Source organism: Macrobrachium rosenbergii, chromosome 16, assembly GCF_040412425.1.
Source record: "Macrobrachium rosenbergii isolate ZJJX-2024 chromosome 16, ASM4041242v1, whole genome shotgun sequence".
Lineage (NCBI taxonomy): Eukaryota > Metazoa > Arthropoda > Malacostraca > Decapoda > Palaemonidae > Macrobrachium > Macrobrachium rosenbergii.
Genome location: NC_089756.1, coordinates 1,031,422 through 1,055,962, shown reverse-complemented (window position 1 = coordinate 1,055,962; position 24,541 = coordinate 1,031,422). Strand labels below are relative to the sequence as shown.

The 24,541-nt window shown below is 45.2% G+C and overlaps 1 protein-coding gene across 3 annotated transcripts in view; it reads right to left on the bottom strand.

Moving 5' to 3' along the window:
- Positions 1 to 24,541, bottom strand: part of LOC136847041 (uncharacterized) — a 213,801-nt gene that overhangs the window by 14,584 nt on the left and 174,676 nt on the right. For 2 of the 3 annotated variants that reach the window (XM_067118275.1, XM_067118274.1), the window contains exons 2-4: positions 10,022 to 10,105; positions 1,582 to 1,739; positions 1,208 to 1,304 (exon numbers count right to left, since the gene is read on the bottom strand). In XM_067118275.1, the coding sequence (XP_066974376.1) occupies positions 1,208 to 1,304; positions 1,582 to 1,739; positions 10,022 to 10,105 (339 nt within the window). Of the gene's footprint in view, positions 1 to 1,207; positions 1,305 to 1,581; positions 1,740 to 10,021; positions 10,106 to 24,541 lie in introns of those variants that run through there. The other variant, XM_067118277.1, reaches the window with a different exon arrangement.

The following is a 24,541-nucleotide window of genomic DNA, read 5'->3' as shown; positions in this document are numbered from 1 at the left end:
TCAATATTTGGATTGCAGTCAGCAGCAAATACATACACATTGCAGAACTTGCTGAAAATTTTAAAACAAAGAACTTCATGGCAACTATACTCCAAATTTTTCTGATGATAAATAGGTCGTCCAGGCTTAGTGTACACAGCCATAGCTTGCTCATGTGGGATGTTGTGACGATAAATAAAATCAGGGCCATCAAACCCCATGATTAAAAACTCAGCCTTTGACTTGTTACTACTTACAAGAGCCTCGGATAAAAACATCAAATCATAGTTATGGGTACAACTCTGGAGATCAAGAAAATTTGACCTTAATCCTCGAATATTTGAGTAAAGTACTTTGCAAATTTTCTTGCTGTAATGAGTAACAGGCCCAGGGTTCAGCGCAATCTCTCCTGAAAGAATTAAAATTAACAGCATAAAATCAGTATCAAAACTAATAAATAGACTCATAACAACAGTCACTTTGTAAAAATTAACAAAACAATAAACAACAATACCATCAACAACAACAATATTTTACATTATTTACAAAAATTCTGTTAAAAGTATATATATAAATATGACCATATGTCATTGAAAAAAGTGCTGGAAACTACCGGCCGACAAGGTGGGGCTGGCACACCTTGTAAGGAAAATAAGGAATCTGCTAGGCTTGTCACAACAACTGCAGGAGGACAGTCAGGATGGATTTAGAAATTATAAAAAGCTCAGAAGGAAAAGATTAGGTAAAGATGAAGGCACTTTCCTGATAATCCACCAAGCAACTTTTGCTTTTTCATCAGCCCATCTAACACACTTTTCAAAAAAACAAGAAAGTGAACAAAAGAGAGGATAAATGCCTGATTGTTACCCCTCAGGCAAGGGAACTCAAACCCAAGACCATGGAAGGCCATGGTGCAATGGCTATGGCACAGTCCAAGGTTGGAGAACAAGGTTTGTATCCAGAATAACCATCTCCTAGAAGTGTTGCCTACTAAGGCTAAAGGGTCCCTTCTACCCACTGGTTTGATTTTGGAGAGTCCTTCTCCTAGAAGAGTTGCCTGCCAAGGCTAAAGGGTCTCTTCCACCCTAACTCGTGTAGGCAGGGACGTCACACCCTGAAGTGAATGTTGATAAGAAAAACCACAGTAACCTACTACTAATAAATAGAAAAAATAGATATCTTCTTTTATTTTTATTATTAACTTTTTCTCTATAATCTAAATCCTCACCTGTCGAGGGCAGAAAAGGTGAAAATAATCAGGTAGACGGTCATCTAGGTTGCGGTAGTTCACCTGCCGTTGCAGCACCCTTTTCTCTGTAATAACCCTGCAACAATCAATTTTATGTGGCTCTGTTCCATTACGGTGGAAGGAGTAATGGATTAGATTACATAATGTGATACAGTTATAATGCTTCTGATGCAGTGAAATTCTTTGTGAAGATTGAAAGTCTTTAAAATATATTCTATAATATTCAAGTTTTTTGTAAATATTTAAAATTTGTAGAATATAAGTTTACCATCATATATGCACACTTGTATGTGGAGAGATTAAATTAGCGTAAAATAAACTGAAACATAGAAAAGGGAGAGAGAGATCTTAACCTCTGCAGCTGTTGGGTAAGTGTCCGGATACTTTCTTCTGTGTTGGACCTCAGGATGTGAAGTTCGAACTCCAAACTCATCATTTCCTCCTCAAGATGGCGCCTCTTGTGCCTTTCCTCGACTTCGCTAACCACTTTTTCGTATAAGACCTCCATCAGCTGTAGAATAAAATTAGTTCATCACAAGTGAATTTACGAATTATGCACATACATTTCATTTATCATGAAAAAATATTTTATGAATAACTGTAAAGAATACAAAGTTTATTTAAGCTTGTTATAGACATAGTTTCTGATGTATATTAGATTTTTAATACTCGTGTACATTGCAGATAAGACTGAAAATCAAGATTAAAATGCAAAAAACGTCTACCACAAGTTTTGGTCTATGTAATATCAGTCACATACTTGGACAATTATCATAGATGCATAGGAAATAACTATCTTTGACACAAACGAATGAATGAATAGCATGATCACAAATGTCAGTAAAAAAATTCATAGATAAATAAAACTAAGGAACATCATCTCTTCATGTTCTGCTTTGCCAGATAGCCTACAGTACAAATTGGTGATGGCAACAGTTAGACCGATCGATTCACACATTTTCATTTACCATGTCTACATGTTTGGGAATTTTGTGATGACGGTCATTGTTGGTTGATGAGTCAACTCAAACTATCCTAAACTATCCTAAACTCATTCAAGCATTACTGCACTTAAGTTGTGCCTTAGGTTATGTCCCGTTCTGTTATAAAAGAGTGTACTTGTAAAGTCCCCGCTCAACAGGTTCTCTATGATAAACATCCCGTTTTCTACGGTGCCTTCACAGCTGACCTGAGGTCGCACGTACACAACCTTATTATCATTATTGCGATTTGTATATTTATTACCTGTTCATTTGCCCTTGTACATAGTATATGCGTTAGAGTATTTTGTGTCCAACCAGTTATTGTTCGTCATCATGCTTCCTATATGTAGGCTACCTGTCCTGTTTTGTGTAGAGAAATAGTTTGACTGTAAAGTCTCTGCTGAGCGAGTTTTCTATGGTGATGTCCCATCTTCTTTGCCTCTACAATTCGCCACACCTGGTGTGACAGGTCACACAGATCCAATCATTTAAACTATGTATATAATTATTTACCTGTCTACAATTTGTATATCATGTATTCTTCTTTCGCAGGCATCAGATTGTGTTCAACTCCATTTCTGTCCACTTGTAGAATTCAAAGTGTATTCATTCACTGTATTTATTGTTAATTATTATCGACCTCAGGTCACCCTTGTTCTCACTGTATTCCGTGGCGTGACATCAGTCTGCCACTATATAAACCACCTGGGTCACCAATAAAGCAGCAGTAATTTTTCCTGCTCGTTTCTTTTTGCACCTCTTAAAGTGGTGACCCCGGAGTGGTTCCCGGAACCATTAGCGGACTCACATGGTGACTCATTCTTGGCTCCAGGAACTACCCACGCCCCTAACAGACTCAACGGCGCTGTAACCAGCATTCGGGCGTGCTGACTCTCGTCGGCAAATCACCAGCATCATTAACGGACTCACACGGCGCGCTTCCAAGTGCGTTTTGACGTGAGTATCCCACTCCAATTAAGAGGGCAAGAGTGAGCATGGACGCGGACATCCCCTCCTTCGTTCAGTTAACAGCTAAACTCGCGGATTCGGATGTCTACCACCCGCCCATATCACCCGCGCCCGCCCCCACACCAAGGTTCTCGCGCTCCTCCACACCCCTGCCCACGCCCCACACTCTCCCCTGCCTGGAGCCCTGCCCGGCAGGACAAGCAAAGGCCGCCCTGACCATAAAAGTGCCGTCTTTCATGCAGGGGAACCCATCGGCATGGCTGTACAGGGTCGAGAGTCAATTCAGGCTGGCGGAACTCAACGACAAGGTGATACAAGCAGACACAGTACTCAATGCCCTGCCGGAGGAGATCTAAAGGAAACGCGTCCCGTGGGTGTCCGCTGCACGCTCCCTCACCTACCACCTCCTGAAGAAGTCCCTCCTCGAGACATGCTCCCTGCCGGTCGCTGAGCGGGCCGCCTGAGCCCTCGACCTCGCCGTCAGCCTGCGGCAGGATCAGAGCATCATGGAGTCATGGGGCATGATACAGGACCTCCTCACCCTCCTCGACACCGACGGCAGTGGAAAACAACTCGAAATAAGCCTGTCGCGGGAGCTCCTCCTCCGCCAGCTCCTCCCGGAGGTCCACACTCAAATCCCTGAGCCCTACGCCATGCCCCTCGAGGTCCTGATCAGCATGGCACAGCACCTAACGGACTCCATGAAGGCAACGAAGCGGGCACCAGCGCCTGCACTCCCCGTCAGTGCCATCCAGCAGGAGGAAGGCGCAGAGGAGGAGGTAAACGCCGTCACCAGGAGACACCCAACGCCTCACAGCAGGTGGAATCCCCCAGGTCCTTGCCACTACTACAGGCGGTTCGGCAAGGACGCCCGGAACTGCCAGCCGCTGTGTTCATTCGCCCGTCCAAAAAACGGGGGAGGCGGCGGCCAGCAGGACAGGCCGCCATGGCAACAGAACCCAGCGGCCCAGAGCCAGTAGGCTTCTACGTCCACGACACCATCTCCGGCAGGATGATGTTGGTCGACACAGGGGCCGTTAGATCAATCTTCCCACCATCCAGAGAGGACTGCAAGCGTGCACCGTACCCCGCTGCCTTCCTGATGGCCCCATCCTCTCCTACGGCACCAGGCTCCTGTTGATCTCCATCCTTGGCTGGAGGTATTCCTGGGACTTTGTCGCTCCTGGGTGCGAATTTCCTTGCCCACTTTGGGCTGGCAGTCGACGTCGGTCGGAAGCGCCTCCTCGACACCAACTCCTGCCAGTCCCTCCCATTAGCAACGGGACCCAAGGCACCCACCATCTGCTCTGTCGCCCCCCACCAGTACTCACAGCTGCTGAAGGAGTTCCCTGACGTGTTCAGGCCTGAGCTCCACCAGGTACCCGGGGCCCCAGCTAAACACAGCATCTACCACCACATAAAAACAAAGGGCCCCCCTGCACACGCAAGGTTCCGGAGGCTTCCCCCTCGGAGCCTTCAGGAGGCCAAGAACGCCTTTGCTGAAATGGAACGGATGGGAATATGCAAGAAGACCTCCAGCCCGTGGGCTTCCCCTCTCCACATGGTGCAGAAACTGGACGGCTCCTGGAGACCCTGCGGCGACTACAGGCGGCTCAACTTCGCAACGGAACCTGACCATTACCCCCTGCCGAAAAATGCAGGATCTCACGGCCTCCTTTCACAGGCCCAAAATATTTTCTAAGTTGGATCTCTTGAAATCTTATTTCCAGGTACCAGTCGCGCCAGAGGGCATCCTGAAGACCACCATCATCACGCCTTTCGGGTCCTACGTCTTCACCTTCTCCACCTTCGGCCTGAGGAATGCGGGGGCGACTTTCCAGCGGCTCATGGACAGCATCCTGGGTGACCTGAAGTTCTGTGTCTGCTACGTGGATGATATCCTTATATTTTCCAGGTCCCACAAGGAGCACCAGAGGCACATCCGGGCAGTCCTGCAGCGCCCGCAGGAGAGTGGCCTCGTCGTAAGGTTCAACAAGTGCACCTTCGGCGTCCAGAAAGCTAACTTCCTGGGCCACGAGATATCCCCTGATGGTGTCCGCCCGCTCACATCTAAAGTCGCGGCCGTCACCAGGTTTCCCGTCCCCACCTCCGTCAAGGCTGTCCAGGAGTTCCTTGGGATGGTGAACTACTGCAGGAGGTTCATCCCCGGGATCGCACACACCATGGCCCCCCTGACGGAAACCCTGAAAGGCCAACCAAAATCCTTAGAGTGGGGACCCAGCCAGCAGCAGGCCTTCTCCCTGACGAAGGCCGCCCTCGCTGAGGCAACCGCCTTGGCCCACCAGGACACCACCGCTCCCTTCCAGCTGACGACAGATGCCAGCAGTGTCACCTGTGGAGCCGTCCTGGAGCAGGTCGTCAACGGCGCCCCCCCCAAGCCCATCGCCTTCTTCAGCAAGAAGTTCAACCCCGCAGAGGCCCGCTACAACACCTTCGACAGGAACTCTGCGCAGTATACTGAGCAGTCCGGCACTTCAAGTTCCTCCTGGAGGGCACACCCTTCACAATCTACACGGACCATCAGCCACTGGTCCATGCCTTCACTAAGCAGGAGGACGCATGGTCTTCCAGGCAGCAGCAACACCTCGCGGCCATCGCGAAGTTCACCTGCTCCGTCAAGTACCTCCCCGGCAGGAAGAACCCTGTGGCAGACGCCCTCTCCAGAGTCGAGCTCAACGCGGTGCAGCTCGGGATCAACTACGAGGATCTCGCCAGGGAGCAGGCCGCTGACTCAGAGACCCCAGCCTACCGCACCGCCATCATGTCCCTGAAGTGGAGGGACGTGGCCCTCGCCCCCAGGGGCCCAAATCTCCTCTGTGACGTCAGTACAGGCCAACCCCGCCTCCTGGTGCCCGCCTCCCGCTGCCGCCAGGTATTCAACGTCATCCACGTGCTGTTCCACCCCTCTGGCAGGACGACAACCAAGCTGCTGTCAGAGAAGTTCGTCTGGTACGGAGTGCAGAAGGACGCGAGGACCTGGGTGAGGCAGTGCCTGCAGTGCCAAACCAGCAAAGTGGGGCATCACACCGAGTCTGGAATAGGCGAGTTTCCACAGCCAGGGCGGCAGTTCGGCCATGTTCACATCGACATTGTCGGGCCCCTTCCCCCATCAGGCGGGGCCAGATATCTCCTGACGGTGGTCGACTGCTCAACAAGATGGCCCGAAGCCATGTCCATGCAAGAAGCCACTGCCAGCGCGTGCGCCGAGGCCCTACTCTCCAGTTGGATCAGCTGCTTTGGTGTCCCTGACCACATTACAACCGACAGGGGCCCCACCTTCCTGTCCGAATTGTGGTCTGCCCTGGCACGGCTGCTGGGGACGGCTCATCACACCACCACGGCCTACAACTCCTCAGCCAACAGCTTGGTCGAGTGGTTTCACAGGTCCCTGAAAGCGTCCCTCATGGCCCGTTGCACCGCTGAGGATTGGAAATACCAGCTGCCATGGGTCCTCCTCGGGCTGAGAACCGCCCCCAGGGCTGACGGCGCCCCGTCCGCAGCCGAGAGAACCTACGACATGCCCCTCGTGGTCCCGGGCGAGCTAGTTACAGAGGACCGCCACAACCCATCTGTTCAGAGGCTTCGCGACATAGTCGGCAAGTTTGCCCCCTGCAAGCGGGCATATATCAATAGGTCGGTCACCTTCATGCTGCCCGGCTTGTCCTCCACCACCCACGTCTTCGTCAGGGATGACGCCGTCCGCCCGCCACTGACCAGGCCCTACAGGGGGCCCTTCCGCATGCTGGAGAGGAACAACAAGGTGTTCCTGCTTGCCTTTCACGGGAAGAACAACTGGGTGTCGGTAGACCGCATCAAGCCCGCCCTCCTGGAGGAGGACACAGACGTCACCACACCGCACCCTCCACCTGGACAGTCGTCGCCGCAGCCGGCCCCCCATAAGAAGCAGACACACGGCCGCCCCCGGAAGCACCCGCCCACACCCGCAGCCAGCTGCCCCCACATGCAGGGTGTTTCCCCGATGTCCTCATGTAGCTGCGGCACCCTTCAGCGCCCCAGCAGATACGCCGACTAATCAGGCGTTACCTACGTCTTGTGGGGGGGGGGCTATTTGTAAAGTCCCTGCTGAGCGAGTTTTCTATGGTGACGTCCCATTTTCTTTGCCTGTACAATTCGTCACACCTGGCGTGACGGGTCACGCAGATCCAATCATTTAAACTATGTATATAATTATTTACCTGTCTCCAATTTGTATATCATGTATTCTTCTTTCGCAGGCATCAAATTGTATTCAACTCCATTTCTGTCCATTTGTATAATTCAAAGTGTATTCGTTCAGTGTATTCATTGTTAATTATTATCGACCTCAGGTCACCCTTATTCTCATTGTATTCCGCAGCGTGACGTCAGTCTGCCGCTATATAAACCGCCTGGGTCATCAATAAAGCAGCAGTAATTTTTCCTGCTCGTTTCTTCTTGCACCTCTTAAATGGCCTTGGGTCACTTGTAAATTTTGTACTGGTGTCTGCGTATACGCTGACGTCCGCACGCCACTTCATCAATAAACCTTTATGGGCTGCTCTAGGAGCAAGAGCCTGTGCTGGCACAAGGCCAGCTAAATCTGAAACAACAACAACATCAATAAACCATTACGGGCTGCTCTAGGAGCAAGAGCCCGTGCTGGCACAAGGCCAGCTAAATCTGAAACAACATCAATAAACCAGTTACGGGCTGCTCTAGGAGCAAGAGCCCGTGCTGGCACAAGGCCAGCTAAATCTGAAACAACAACATCAATAAACCAGCAGTAGGTTACTTGTCTTCCTGCTCTTTCTTTAGCACCTCTCACATACTGTACTCTAAACCATTGAAATATTACTGTATTATGAGGGAAGTTTAGATATTGTTTAAATGCTTTGTTTTACGTTACTGCACTTTTTATAATAACGTGTGTTCATTAATTAACAGGGGTGGTGTAAAGTGTTTTCAATTGATACCATACACGGCGTAACGGCGTTATATGTGTTGACTTACTTATCTGAAAGCCTTGGTGGTAGGTTGTGTTTGCTTAAGTTAGCGTTGTTGGGAGAAGGGTATTCCACTTCCGCTTTCTCGGACACTGGAAGTTCTTCTAAAAACAGGACCTGATTGTAAATATTCAACCATCTTTAGCTGTTTATTTTTAATAACTTGTGTTGTAACTCACTGTTCGCTCTAAGGTATCATCGTCTCTGTGTATACTTGAAACAACTGTTTCTGTTTTGTGGGAGGGGTATAGTATTGTGTAGTGTTATAATCAGTGGTTGTGATAGACTAATAGTGCTTTTTTTCATTTGTTCCTTTCGATGTCTGACTCAAGTGTTTTGTTGACGGCACATTTCAGGAGGCCAGCCTGTTATCTTGGGGTATATTTGTACGTGCCTATGAGCAAGGAGTAGGCTACAGTTCCTCATTATGAAAGGAGGGTATCTGTGTTCCCATGCAAAACATGACGTCATGCAAGCACATGTAAAGTCTTCTGTCAAGATGTAATAGTAGAAGGCTATAACTACAGGTTATGGAGGTTACTCTTCATTGTGGTTATTAAATATTTTTACCAGATACAGAGTAATTATTAATCGTTTATTTCCCATGGTGCTGCCATTTATATAGTTGTATGTTGTGTAAATCTATCATGTTGTGTAACGTGTTATGACGTTTTGGTTTTTGTAAACTTGTTTTTGTAAAGTTTGTAAACGGTTATTTATTTGAGTTACAGGTACTTTTGTATTGTCTAACCCCGTTTATCATGTGAACATTGTTGAGACATGCAATCAAACTGTGCCACCTGTAGACCTAAAATTATCATTTAGCATTGTGATCAGTTATTATACTCGTATTACTTTTATTATATTCATATTTGTTATTTGGAATTAGTTGCTGATTATTGATTGAATTGTAATAAATTTATTTTTTTATGCAGGGATGGTATCATTTGCTCACACTTCCATACTCAAACCTTGGAAATCGCCAGTACATCAGGCTGGAAAAATCCAGCAAGGGGATTTCTGTACAGTTATGACCATGTTCCAGGGTCAAAGCTAGATTAGGCAATGAGAGTAGGGACTGGGTAGGAAGTACCTCCAAATGCCTTCATATGAAAATGCCTTTATATTTAGTTGATTATTACATTTATCAATGTTTGCAATAAACCTCAGGGCATGATCATTACTAAGCCATGACTGATGGTAACAGACAGTATAATTATCATAATTAGAGAAAATCCATTACCGCTGAAGTGTCTTAATTAGAATACGGGTCCCCATTGCTTGTTTAAACATTCGGATTACTTAGCAAATGAGGACCAAATTTAATATCATAAACAGCCTTCCATAGGAATTGCCGTGCGTTTGAAGAAGATTTGTGACCCCCACCTTTCTCTCTCTGAGAGAGAGAGAGAGAGAGAGAGAGAGAGAGAGAGAGAGAGAGAGAGAGAGAGAGAGAGAGAGAGAGCGAGCGAAAGTAATCTTTAACTCTCTTGGCGTTTCAGCATTTTTTCTGCGATTGTAAACGAAGAGACCTCGTTTTGCATTAAATTCATAATTAGTTTAGTTTTTTTTTTTGTCTTTTTCCCAGACTTTTACTAGATTGCGTTTTAGATGCCGTTCATGGTGGTACCTTACTCGTTGAAATTTGAATATTTGACATCTAATAGGAAAAGGAATAAAGTGATTGCATGATACAGGGACATCACTGGGAATGACACAATTTTGGCTATGCATTAATAAAACTAATTTAAGATCTGGGACGAGTGTCCGATTGGAATACAACTGTTTTGAAAAGTCCTTTTTCTTGACTACTTAACAAGAATCTCGACAAAACTCACCTGATGTTTAAGGAGGTCAGCAGCTCTTCTCTTCGACTCGCTTAGCTGTCTGTAAGACTCGAGCTCTGTTTCTAGTTCTGCAATCTATAATAACAATAAAGATTCACTTAGAAGAAAACTCTGTGAGGTCTCTGTCTGCATTATTATCATCACAAGCAGAATATATCAGTGATGTAACACTTAGCTACTATAATTCTCTTTTAATTAGAGACGGTAATTATTTCCTATTTCTATCTTTCTCTCTTTATGTTTGTGTATCGATTTTTATTGCCCATAACTTGACACTTAAAGAAGGAATGCTATATGGATATAAAGGTCCTAATAATGAGACAATCACAAATAAGGAAGCAGTTAAAGACCTTGGTGTGATGTTGGATAGGAATATGTTAAACAATGACCAAATAGCAATAATATTGGCAAAATGCAAAGCAAAAATGGGAAGTTGTTCCGGCACTTCAAAACAAGAAAAGCCGAACACATGATTATGCTTTATAAAACGTACGTACGTAGTCCACTTGAATATTGTAATAAAATATGGTACCCACACTACCAAAAGGATATTGCACAAATAGAAAGTGTACAAAGGTCCTTTACAGCTAGAATAGAAGAAGTTAAGGACCTTGACTACTGGGAAAGACTACAATTCTTAAATTTATATAGTCTTGAAAGAAGAAGAGAACGCCACATGATTATCCAGGCATGGAAACAGATAGAAGGAATTACTGAAAACATCATGGAGCTAAAAATATCAGAAAGAGCAAGCAGAGGTAGATTAATAGTGCCCAAAACGATACCAGGAAAACTAAGGAGAGCACACAGGACATTAATCCACCGCGCACCAGCATCGATAATGCAGCTTCTATCCAGGCAGTTTATATAGTGGCCGACTGGCGCCGGACCGTGGAAGACAATGACACTGAGCGTGACCCGAGGTCAAAACAATTAACAATAATATCCGGCGAACAAGTACAATTTACAATACAAAAACATACAGAACTTCAATATGGATACAGTCTTGATGCCTGTGAAAAAGAAACATACGATACATAATTTATGACAGTTGTACAAATACGTATAAAGTTGAAATGGTAGAAAATGCGTGACCTGGCACGTTTAGGCGTGACTAATTGAGTGTGAAGAAAATGGGAAGTCACCAAAGAAAACTTGCTCAGCGGAGACTTAATTAATGACGCCTTCGAAGCACTCCGCTGACGTCGATGTGGTGACTTTACAAATACTCCCCCCCAAAGACGTGAGACACGTCTGATTAATCTGTATATCTGCTGGGATGCTGAAGGGTGCCGTGGCTTCTTGAAGACAACGGAGGGGTCTCCCGCGCATGAGGCTGCTGGGCGGGCGGGCCTTTCCTGGGACGGGCTTTAAGCGGTCTATTGAAACCCAGTCGTCTTTCCCAGGGAGTGCCAGCCGGACCGCCTTGCTATTCCGCTCCAGCACGCGGAAGGGGCCCCTGTAAGGCCGGGTCAGTGGTGGGCGGACGGCGTCGACTCTGACGAAGACGTGGGTGGCAGGGCCTCGGCGCACGCGCTGGCGGTGGCTTCTTGCATGGATGTGGCTTCGGGCCTCCTTGTCGAACGGTCTACCACCGTCAGGAGGTATCTGGATCCGCCTGATGGGGGAAGGGGCCCGACGACGTCAACATGAATGTGGCCGAAGCGGCGCTCTGGCTGCTGGAACTCGCCTACCCCCGACTGCGTGTGACGACCCACCTTGCTGGTCTGGCACTGCAGACACTGTTTCGCCCTGGATGTGGCGTCCTTTTGCACCCCGTGCCAGACGAACTTTTTTGAGAGCAGTTTGGCCGTAGGTCTGCCAGAGGGATGTGAGAGGCCGTGAATTATGTTGAATATCTGGCGGCGACGTGAGGCTGGAACCAAAGGGTGGGGCTGACCCGTACTGATGTCACAGAGTAGACTTGGGCCTCCGGGGGCGAGGGTCACGTCCCGCCACTTAAGGGACGTGATGGCGGTGCGGTATGCTGGGGTTTCTGGGTCAGCGGCCTGTTCTCTGGCGAGGTCTTGGTAATTTACACCAAGCTGCACTGCGTTCAACTCGACTCTGGAGAGGGCGTCTGCTACAGGATTTTTTCTGCCAGGGAGGTACCTGATGGAGCAGGTGAATTCGGCTATGGCTGAGAGGTGGTGCTGCTGCCTGGAAGACCATGCGTCCCCTTGTTTCGTGAAGGCGTGAACCAGTGGCTGGTGGTCCGTGAAGATTGTGAAGGGCGTCCCCTCCAGGAGGAACTTGAAGTGCCGGACTGCGCGGTACATCGCTCAGAGTTCACTGTCGAAGGTGCTGTAGCGGGTCTCTGTGGGATTGAATTTCTTGCTGAAGAAGGCGATGGGCTGGGGGGCGCCGTTGATGACCTGCTCCAGGACAGCACCGCAGGCGACGTTACTGGCATCCGTCGTTAGCTGGAGGGGGGCCTTGGGATCCTGGTGTGCCAAGGCAGTTGCCTCGGCGAGGGCGGCCTTCGTCAGGGAGAAGGCCTGCTGCTGGCTGGGTCCCCAAGACAGGGACTTTGGTTGGCCTTTGAGGACTTCCGTCAGGGGGGCCGTGGTGTGTGTGATCCCAGGGATGAACCGCCTGTAGAAGTTCACCATCCCGAGGAACTCCTGGACGGCCTTGACGGAGGTGGGGGCCGGGAACCTGGTTACGGCTGCTACTTTTGATGTGAGTGGGCGGACGCCTGCCGGAGATACCTCGTGACCCAGGAACTCTGCTTTCTGGACGCCGAAGGTGCATTTGTCAAAACGGACGACGAGGCCGTTCTCTTGGAGGCGCCGCAGGACTGCCCTCATGTGCCTTTGGTGTTCACTGTGAGACCTGGAAAATATGAGGATGTCATCAACGTAGCAGACGCAGAATTTTAGGTCCCCGAGGATGCTGTCCATGAGCCGCTGGAAGGTCGCCCCGGCGTTCCTCAATCCGAAGGTGGAGAAGGCGAACACATAGGACCCGAACAGTGTGATGATGGCAGTCTTTGGTATGTCCTCTGGTGCGACAGGTACCTGAAAATATGATTTAAGAAGGTCCAATTTAGTGAATACCTTGGGCCCCGTGAAAGGAGGCCGTGAGGTCCTGCATGTTGGTGAGAGGGTAGTGGTCAGGCTCCGTTGCAATGTTGAGCCGTCTGTAGTCGCCGCAAGGTCTCCAGGAGCCGTCTGGTTTCTGCACCATGTGGAGGGGGGAGGACCACGGGCTGGAGGCCTTCCTGCAGATTCCCATTCGCTCCATCTCCGCAAATGCTTTTTTCGCCTCCTGAAGGTGCTGTGGGGGAAGCCTTCGGAACTTCACATGCGTCGGGGGGCCTTTAGTTGTTATATGGTGGTATATGCCGTGCTTGGCTGGGGTCCCGGGGACTTGTCGAAGTTCGGGCTTGAACACCTCAGGGAACTCCAACAGCAGGTGTGCATACTGGTGGAGGGCGACGGCGCTGATGGTGGGTTTGGGTCCCGCTGTTAATGGGAGAGACCGGCAGGAGTCGGTATCAAGGAGGCGCTTACGCCTCACGTCGACTAGCAGGCCAAAGTGCGCCAGGAAGTCGGCCCCCAGGAGTGGGGTTCCTACGTCCACGACGATGAAGTCCCAGGAGTAATTCTGGCCAAGGATGGAGATCGACAGGGGCCTGGTGCCGTAGGAGAGGATGGGGGATCCGTTGGCGGCCGTCAGGAAGGCGGCCGGGTCTGGTTTCTGGTTGCGGTCCTCTCTGGATGCCGGGAAGATCGATTTAAAGGCCCCTGTGTCGACCAGCATCATCCTGCCGGAGACGGTGTCGCGGACATAGAAACCTACTGGTTCTGAGCCCCTGGGTTTTTCGGTTGCCATGGCGGTTTGTCCTGCTGGCCGCCGCCACCCCCGTTTTTTGAACGGGCGAATGAGCAGGGCGGCAGGCAGTTTCGGGCGTCCTTTCCAAACCACTTGTGGTAGCGACAGAAGCCCGGGGAACTCCATCTGTTGTGGTTCGGTGGACGTCTCCTGGCATCGGCGTTGACGGTCTGCTCCACTTCTTCTTCCGGCTGGACGGAGCTGACCGAATGTGTGGGCGGTTTTAGCCGCTGTGTAGCCTTCACGGAGTCTGTGAGGTGTTGCGCTGTTTCTATGAGGTCCTCGAGCGGCATGGTGTAGGGGTGAGCAATCTGGGTGCGGACCTCCGGGAGGAGCTGGCGAAGGTGGATCTCCCCCGCGAAGCTTATTTCCTGTCACTTTTTCATGCCGTCGAAATCTGGCAGTGACAGGAGATCCACGACCATGCTCCATGTGTCCCTTGCGCTGAGGTCGTGGCGTGGGTTGACGGCGAGTTCGATAGCACGGGCGGCCGCTTCGGCGATAGATAGGGAGCACGTTTCGAGGAGGAACTTCTTCGTGGCGCTGTATGTGAGGGTGTGTGTCTTGGGTACCCACGAGACGAGTTTTCTGTACACGTCCTCCGGAAGGGTGTTAAGCACTGTGTCGGCCTGCAGGATTTCGTCCGTCAGGTGCACCACCCTGAAGTGGCTCTCGACCCTACGCAGCCACATCGTTGGGTTCCCCTGTATAAAAGGTGGCAACTGTATGGTGAGGGCGGCCCGCGATTGTGTTGCCGGGCCATGGAGTGTTCGGGGCGCTGGCGTGGGTGTGGAGGTGCGGGAGGGCCTCGGTGCTGTGACGGGTGCGGGTGAGATGGGAGGTAGGTAGACCTCCGAGTCTTCGAAGTCCGCGGTTAACTGCATGAAGGAGGGGATACCCGCGTCCATGCTCGCTCCTTTGCCCTCTTACTGGAGTGGGGTACTCGCGTCAGAATGCACTTTCGTGCGCCGTGTGGGTCCGCTAGTGACGCTGGTGGGGTTTGCCGACGAGAGTCAGCATGCTCAAACGCTGGTTACAGCGCCGTGTTTAGGCCGCTAAGAGCTTTGGAGAATTCCTGGAGCCAAGACTAAGTCGCCGCGTCAGTCCGCTAATGGCTCCGGGATACTCCGGGGGGTCACCACTGTAGGAGGTGCAAAAGAAACGAGCAGGTAAAAGTTACTGCTACTTTATTACAGATCCAGGCAGTTTATATAGCGGCCGACTGGCGCCGGACCGCGGAAGACAATGACATTGAGCGTGACCCGAGGTCAAAACAATTAACAATAATATGCGGCGAACAAGTATAATTTACAATACAAAAACATACAGAACTTCAGTATGGATACAGTCTTGATGCCTGTGAATAAAGAAACATACGATACATAATTTATGACAGTTGTACAAATACGTATAAAGTTGAAATGGTAGAAAATGCGTGACCTGGCACGTTTAGGCGTGACTAATTGAGTGTGAAAAAAATGGGAAGTCACCAAAGAAAACTTGCTCAGCGGAGACTTAATTAATGACGCCTTCGAAGCACTCCGCTGATGTCGATGTGGTGACTTTACACTCTCTCTCTCTCTCTCTCTCTCTCTCTCTCTCTCTCTTTCATTTTTATCATCATATTTTCTTTCTCTCCTTTTAATTCTCTCTCTCTCTCTCTCTCTCTCTCTCTCTCTCTCTCTCTCTCTCTCTCTCTCTCTCTCTCTCTCTCTCTCTCATCTTTATTTCTTGGATAGTCGCACTTTTGTTACTATACATCATTAATATTAGAATCCCTGCATAGTCATGCTGTTACTACTATACACCACCAAAAGAAAAATTGCTTAAATCCTTTCACTCTTCCTACCAAGGATAAAATATACCTTAGCAAATTCAAACACTTAAATAATATCTGATGGTACTTACGTAGGTTCAATCCAGGAGATATATATATCGACAAGTTCCTTTCACCACAGGACTGCAAGACACCTTTATGCTATTTTAATCACATAAGCAATGGGTAAATATACCAAGATCTCCAAACATTACCTTTGAAGGGGAAATTAATGAAAAGAGAAAAGACTAAGAATAATCCTTCCATCTGAAGTACAAAGATAATAACAATACGAATGTTGAGATTGCGAACTTCAAGACGGCTGTGAAGACGGATCAAATTTCATTTAATCTAGAAGTTACAGAATGAGAAAATACGCATAAAGATGGTCTTTAGACATGACCTAAGGGAAGGCATTGACATAGACCAGAGGTAGGAGAAATAATATTACCAGCTAACTGGCAATTGTCGTGCACGACATATTAGTTTCCCTTCTTACCTGCACATTTCTTTTAAGTTGACGAAACAGTCGTCCACAGCATCTCCTTCGTAGTCAGCCGCTTACGAGTTTGTTATTTCGAAAGGAATTAGATTAATGTAATTATATCTCTCAGAAAGGCGTAATGGAGACAAATTGGTAGCTTCTTACTTTAATGATGAAAGTTAACCACAAACTAAATTATGGTCCGCCCTGGCTCAACTGCTGGGGACCACGGATCACACCACCACGGCGTACAACCCGGCGGCCAATGGCCTGGTCGAACGGTTCCACAGGTCCCTGAAGGCATCCCTCATGGCCTGCTGCACCGCCGAGGACTGGAAACATCAGCTGCCGTAGGTCCTTCTCGGTTTGAGAATGGCCCCCAGAGCCGACGGCACCCCGTCTGCAGCCGAACAAACCTACGAGGAACCTCTTGTGGTCCCGGGTGAGCTTGTGACAGAAGATCGCCACACCCCATCACTGCAGAGGCTCCGTGACATGGCCGGCAAGTTCGCCCCTTGCAGGCGCACGTACACCGGCAGGTCAACCATCTTCACACCGCCAGAGCTGTCATCTGCCACCCACGTCTTCGTCAGAGTTGACGCCGTCTGCCCACCACTGACCAGGCCCAACAGGGGCCCCTTCCGCGTGCTGGAGCGGAATAGCAAGGCGTTCCGGCTGGCACTCCCTGGGAAAGATGACTGGGTTTCAATAGACTGCTTAAAGCCCGCCTTCCTGACGGAGAGCACCGACGCCGCCGCAGCACCCTCCCTGCCCAGCCGCACTCCACCATGCCCACGCCCCCGCAAACGGCGGGCACGCGGCCGTCCCAGGAAAGGCCCGCCCGCCCAGCAGCCTCATGCACGGGAGACCCCTCCGTTGTCTTCAAGAAGCCACGGCACCCTTCAGCGTCCCAGCAGATATACAGATTAATCAGATGTGTCCCACATCTTGGGGGGGGAGTATTTGTAAAGTCACCACATCGACGTCAGTGGAGTGCTTCGAAGGCGTCATTAATTAAGTCTCTGCTGAGCAAGTTTTCTTTGGTGACTTCCCATTTTCTTCACACTCAATTAGTCACGCCTAAACGTGCCAGGTCACACATTTTCTACCATTTCAACTTTATACGTATTTGTACAACTGTCATAAATTATGTATCGTATGTTTCTTTATTCACAGGCATCAAGACTGTATCCATATTGAAGTTCTGTATGTTTTTGTATTGTAAATTGTACTTGTTCGCCGCATATTATTGTTAATTGTTTTGACCTCAGGTCACGCTCAGTGTCATTGTCTTCCGCGGTCCGGCGCCAGTCGGCCGCTATATAAACTGCCTGGATCTTTAATAAAGTAGCAGTAACTTTTACCTGCTTGTTTCTTTTGCGCCTCCTACAAGAGTTAAAAGAAATAATAGAGACAGAAGATACTATGATAAAGATGAGAGAGAGAGAGAGAGAGAGAGAGAGAGAGAGAAAATATGGTGATAAAGATGAGAGAGAGAGAGAGAGAGAGAGAGAGAGAGACTGAGAGAGAGAGAGAGAGAGAGAGAGAGAGAGAGAGACAATTAAAAGAAGAGAGAGAGAGAAAATATGATGATAAAGGTGAGGGAGAGAGACCTTACCTTGCAGACCTTACAGTTCGTTCGGGTTGCCCCAGGTCCCTCAGTGTGAGGCACCTCTGATATCTACCAGAGAATTGCTAATGCATCTTCCGGTATATTTTGCATCTTCCAGTCTTGGATGGTCTGGGATGCATCTTAGATATTTGTCTAGTTTATTCTTAAACACGTCTACGCTCACTCCTGATATGTTTCTCAGATGAGCTGGTAGCACATTGAATAGAAGCTGCATTATTGATGCTGGTGCTCGGTGGATTAATGTCCTGTGTGCTTTCCTTAGTTTTCCTGGTATCGTTTTGGGCACTATTAATCTACCTCTGCTTGCTCTTTCTGATATTTTTAGCTCCATGATGTTTTCAGTAATTCCTTCTATCTGTTTCCATGCCTGGATAATCATGTAGCGTTCTCTTCTTCTTTCAAGACTATATAAATTTAAGAATTGTAGGCTTTCCCAGTAGTCAAGGTCCTTAACTTCTTCTATTCTAGCTGTAAAGGACCTTTGTACACTTTCTATTTGTGCAATATCCTTTTGGTAGTGTGGGTACCATATTTTATTACAATATTCAAGTGGACTACATACGTACGTTTTATAAAGCATAATCATGTGTTCGGCTTTTCTTGTTTTGAAGTGCCGGAACAACTTCCCATTTTTGCTTTGCATTTTGCCAATATTATTGCTATTTGGTCATTGTTTAACATATTCCTACCCAACATCACACCAAGGTCTTTAACTGCTTCCTTATTTGTGATTGTCTCATTATTAGGACCTTTATATGCATATAGCATTCCTTCTTTATCACCATAGTTTATTAATTAAAATTTATCAGAGTTAAATACCATCCTATTTACCTCTTCCCATTTATATACATTGTTTAGGTCTCTTTGTCACGAGTTCCTATCTTCATCACAAGTAATCTCTCTACTTATTCTTGTGTCATCCGCGAAACTTCTCACTACCGAGTCCTTAACATTATTGTCTATATCTGCAATCATAATCACAAACAGCAATGCAGCTAACACCGTACCTTATGGCACACCGGATATTACCGTAGCTTCATCCGATTTCTCATCGTTAGCAATCACTATCTGTTTTCTGTTTTGCAAAAATTCTTTTATCCATCTTCCAACTTTATCCACAATGTTATGTTTTCTTATTTTTTTGTTAATATATTATGGTCCACCTTGTCAAAAGTTTTTGCAAAGTCTAGGTAAACCACATCTGTATCTTTTTCGTTTATCATATTTTTATATATGCTTTCGTGGTGAGCTAACAGTTGGGTCTGTGTACTTCTTCTGGGTACAAAACCATGTTGTCCTGTATTAAACAAACTATTTTTCGTTAAGTGTTTCATTATATATTTTTTCATTACCCTTTCGTAAACTTTCATAATATGAGATGTCAGACTCACAGGCCTATAATTACTTGCCTCTAGTCTTGATCCACCTTGAAAGTTGGAGTAATATACACTAATTTATGCTCATCATAAATCTTGCCTGTATCTATACTTTGTCTTAATAATATTGCTAGCAGCTTTGCGATTGAATGAACCACTTTCTTTAAAAAAATGGCAGGAACACCATCAGGTCCTGCTGCTGATCCATTTTTAATCTCATTAATAGCCTGCACAATATCGGCTTCAGTAATATCTATGTCCGATAGATATTCACCGTTTTCATCTCTTATTTCTGTATCATTATCTTCATTATCAATTCTAGGTGTGAATTCATTCTTATATCTTTCTGCTAATATGTTACATATTTCCTTTTTTTCATTTGTTAATCGCCCTTCAATTCTTAGAGGGCCTATTTCTACTCTTATTTTTTTCATCTTTTTTGCATATGAGTAAAAATTTTCCGGGTTTTGTTTGATATTTTGTAGGGTCTTTTCTTCAAGGTCTTGATTTTCTTTATCCTTTGACTGTATAATCTTTTGTTCTGCATTTTCTATCTTACTTTTTAGCTCAATCACTTTCCATGCATTCTTTTCTTTTGCAAGACCTTTTTTCCACTTCTGATTTTCTGGAACAAGATCCTTCTGTCTCTTGGTATGTGTAACTGATGTTTACTTTTCTTCTTTGGTACATATTTTTCCACTATTTCCTCTAAAATTTTATATAATATATCCGTATTTACCTGTATATTATCACTTACGAATATGTTTTCCCAGTCTTTGTTTAATCCTTCATTTATTTTTGACCAATTTATATTTTTGCTATAAAAATTATATTTTCCATATCCTTCCCATTTTTTCTTCTCTTGCTTATCTCTGTTTTCAATAGTTTTGGAACGGACTGTTAATTCTATGACATTATGGTCTGAAATACTCGTATTATACACTATTATTTCTTTAACAAAGTTCATCTCGTTCACAAATACTAGATCTAAAATATTATCCTTTCTTGTTGGTAGGTGATTTATTTGCTGAATCTTATGTTCTAGTAGCATATCTAATAACTTTTCAAATTGCCTCTTATCTTCTGCGCTACTATTACTCTCTTTTTTATATGTATAAATACAACCACAGTCTCCTATTCGTTCTTTCCATTCTACGAAAGGAAAGTTAAAGTCTCTGGATAGAAGTATAGTCCAGTCTTTGTGATTTCTACATATATCATCCAATTTGTCAATTATTATATCAAACTCTTTAGTATTCGGGGGTCTGTATATTACAATGTTTACTAATTTTTCAGATTCAAATTCTACTGCTATTAATTCACATTCTGTGTTACTATATTTCTCACAGATTTTTCCTTGATTGGTGTCTCTCCCATATATCGCAGTTCCCCCTTGATTCCTATTTTTTCTATCTGATCTATAAGTTTGGAAACCCTTTATCTGATCATCATTACCAGTCTCTTGTGAGTACCAGGTTTCACTTATATTCATTATGTCTATTTTTTCAGTTTGGGTTAGTTCTTCTAAGAACTCTATTTTTCTTTTTGAGTTACTCGAAACTAGACCCTGTGCATTCATCACTATGATGGTTTGTGTTTTATCCCCATTATCTAATAAGGGTAATAATAAGGATTTTCCCATGTCTCTTTCCTGCTCTGATATGTTGTTCTTTTCTTCATTTCCATAACTTCGGACATTAAAAAATCCATCTTTTCCAAGATAGTTGATCTTCCATCTTCATAATTATTCATTTTGTGTTTGTATCTGCACCTATCTCCATATCTGCATCCATTTGCATCATAGATACATTGCTTTGTTGTATTGTACCTAGGTGCTGAAGCCTCATATCTTGGTGCTGACATTTCATAACATGGTGCCGGCTTGCTTTTTCTTTCATCAAATGGTCTTTATTCTTTCCTTTGTTTGTTTCATTTTACTTTGATTTTTTATATGTATTTGATTTTGATTTTCGTTCTTCATGGCGACAGGATGCATATATCTACATTTATTGTTGAATTTGCAATCTTTTCCTTCTTTCAGATTTTTGCATATTTTTGGATGTAGATCGCTGCATTCAACCTCATAACCATCTAGATACGCACATTTGCCATAAATTTCATAATTGTGACATATTTTGGGATGTTTGTATGACATCTTTCACCGAATCTGCAATTTCCTCTTTTCAAAAGAGTGCAGACTATGTCTTTCTTTTCTTTTTTTTTTGCTCATTCCCTTCAATATGTATATCAGGGTACAGCCTCTTTTTTTTTTTTTTGTGTTGTCATTTCATAATTTATTTCTACGTATGTATGCTTTTGTATTGCCTCATATGTAGAGTCTATGAGATTCTCTGCATCCATACTCTTATCCTGTTCTTTGCTTTCATTACTGTTTTCTATCTCTTCAAATCTTATTTTCTTCTTTTCATTTTCCTTTTCTTCATCTTCAGTTTCATCATCCTCAACTATCTGTACATTAAGTCTTGACTTAATAACATTGTCTATCCATACTAGACATGTTGAGCAAAATATTTTTGTGTCCTTTTTTTATTTTGCTGTACTTCTGCACATGTAGGATGCGTTGGAACATGGCATGCACTGCATTTCCTGATCAGGTTTTGTGGATTTACAATGCTATACCACACATTACATAGATTGCATGTTTTAGGCATTCTTTTTCCTATTACATCTATCAGTATATTAACCAAATTCACCTTATTCATTTTCTTTGATGGAATGTGTTGATTGATGTAAATTTTCTTTATAAGTTTCTTGATCACTTGACTTTCCTTGGTACTCCTTCAGTTATTTTCAAGATGTTTTCTGCTGACTTGTTCCAGTTTGAAGGGTCATATCCTTTCACTATGTCTGTGAATGCTTTTGCTTCTTTTTGATTGGAGTTACTGTTGATCTCAACGATAAGAAACCCCAGTTCCCTGTTGCCAATTCATCATATTGGAAATCTGCGAGGGTTGCTAAATTCCTCCATCGTCTGCCGCTGTTGCTGTTGCTGCTGTTGCTAGACACCTCCATGATGCTTAATTTTATAATATTTTCACTCGAAAAACACTTTTAGTCTACAATTTTTTCGCGCTAATCTGACTTAATCTTATCACTGACAGTTCACGAACACTTCTAGCTATAATTCACTCGCTAGTCGTATGTTATACGCGTGAAATCAGGTTGATTATTCAGAGAGAGAGAGAGAGAGAATTAAAAGAAATAATAAAGAAAGAAAATACGATGATAAAGATGAAAGAGAGAGAGAGAGAGAGAGAGAGAGAGAGAGAGAGAGAGAGAGAGAGAGAGAGGAAAAGAGAGAGAAAAATATGATCATAGATCATAACTAAAAGAAAGAAGAAAATAGAAATAAGAAAGAGTTCCAATTTTTGTACAGAGCGAGAGAGCAGAGAGAGAGAGATAAAAAAATAATCCAAGGCTCTCAAGATGATAAAGATGAACGTCTTTTTCTGAGAGAAAGAGGAGCCACCTGAAGAAAAATACGATGATAAAGATAAAGAGAGAGAGAGAGAGAGAGAGAGAGAAAGAAACTGCATGAGCCAGGCCCAGCCTGAGGCAGGGGCAGGTGCGTGGCAACCTGCACCAGTCTTTACAAAAAAAAAAAAAAAACCATTCGACCAAGCTATAAAGGTTTCTCGTTATCCGGTAGGCATATCTGTACAGGTAACAATGCAGCTGCATTAGGGGCAAACCCTCATCAGGTCGCCAGTATGATGCGAGACACCGACGCCTGTAGTTGTTCGCTCTACAACAGCGCCAGACTTCCCATCCCCCTTCTCCTTCCTGTCCTTTCCCTTCCCTCCTTTCTCCCTCCCTTTCCTTTCCCCTTCCCCTCCTCCTTCCCCAGCAGTCCCCTTCCCTGAGGGCGGCTTCATTCCCATCTCCCAGTTTTCCCCTTCCTTCTGAAAAGATCCTTTCCCCAGATTGAAAATAAGTTTCCCCCCCTTCAGAATAACTCTTCCCTTCATTCCCTTCCCTCATTTTATAAGCAGTTTAATCCCCTGGACCCCCTCCTTTATATCTTCCCTTCATTCCCTTCCCCTCCTTTACCCCGACTTCATTCCACTTCCCCGAAAGAGATGCCCTTCCCTATTTCATTCCTTCCCTGACTTTACACCCTCACCCTTCCCTCCTAAATCCTTTTAAATAAATCAAACCCCTTCCCCTGAATGAATGAAGAAAGCAAAATAAATCTTCCCCTCCTTTCAAAGAACCTTCCCAGATTGGTAAGTAGAAAATTATCCCCCTCCTTCTGACTTGTGAAGAGATTATAATTCATACTTTCCCTGTCCATTTCCCCGTTCCTTTAAATCCCCCAAAAAGGAATCCTTTCCCCCTGTTTGGAAGGAAAAAAGAGGAATTCCCCTTCCCCTCCTTTCCCCCTCCCTTCATTCCTGTTCCCTCATTTGCCCTTCCCTTAATTCCCAAATAAATTTTGTCATTGCCTTTTCTTTATTCCCTTTCCCCTAATTTCCCCTTTTCCCTTTAAAACAAAAGAAAAAACCTTCCCTTTTATGAAGGTCCCTAATACCCTTTGCCTCCTTTTTTCTTCCTTCATTTCCCTATAAAAAATTTCTCCTTCCCCTCATTTAAAACCCTTTCCCTTATTAGAATCCCTGTTTTACAAACATTCCTGCAGATCAATTTTTTTACCTTCAATGTAGATTATCTCCTTCCCTTAATTCCTTTCCCCGTTCTTGTCCATTTCCTTCATTCCCATTCCCCTGTTTTGTTAAACAAATGACATTCCCGATCAAATCCTTTATGATTTACATGAATTCAAGTTAACAAATAATGAAAAATAATTATTTCGGTGTTTGTTTTCCATTTGTAATTTGATGTTCCTAATTATCTTTGATGACATGTAAAGTTTCTACTAGATTCGATGCTAAAAACATTGATGGTAAAAACATCGATATTACAAACATTGACTCAGTCGATGGAGGGAACATCGACCCTATTTGTCACTGTTCTTGGGGAGTCGATGGATTAAAAGCCTATTCATATAGTGCCTTGGATTTTCGTGTATAAATAGTCATTTAACACACAGCATTCATCTGAGGGTCCTCATATGCATGTATATTATAGTAGGTTCTTTACATATATATATATATATATATACCTATCGTTCCTTTTGCTGTATCCTTTCATATTCTCTTTATTCCATATATTTATATATAATAACATTTTATTATATATAACTATATATTTATCTTGTTATATATATATATATATTATACTGTATTTCAGTTTATATAATGATATATCAAGTGCTTGACCTTTTCCTAAATTCTATATTCAATTCAATTCAGTTCACCTTATATATGTCATTGTTATATATAAC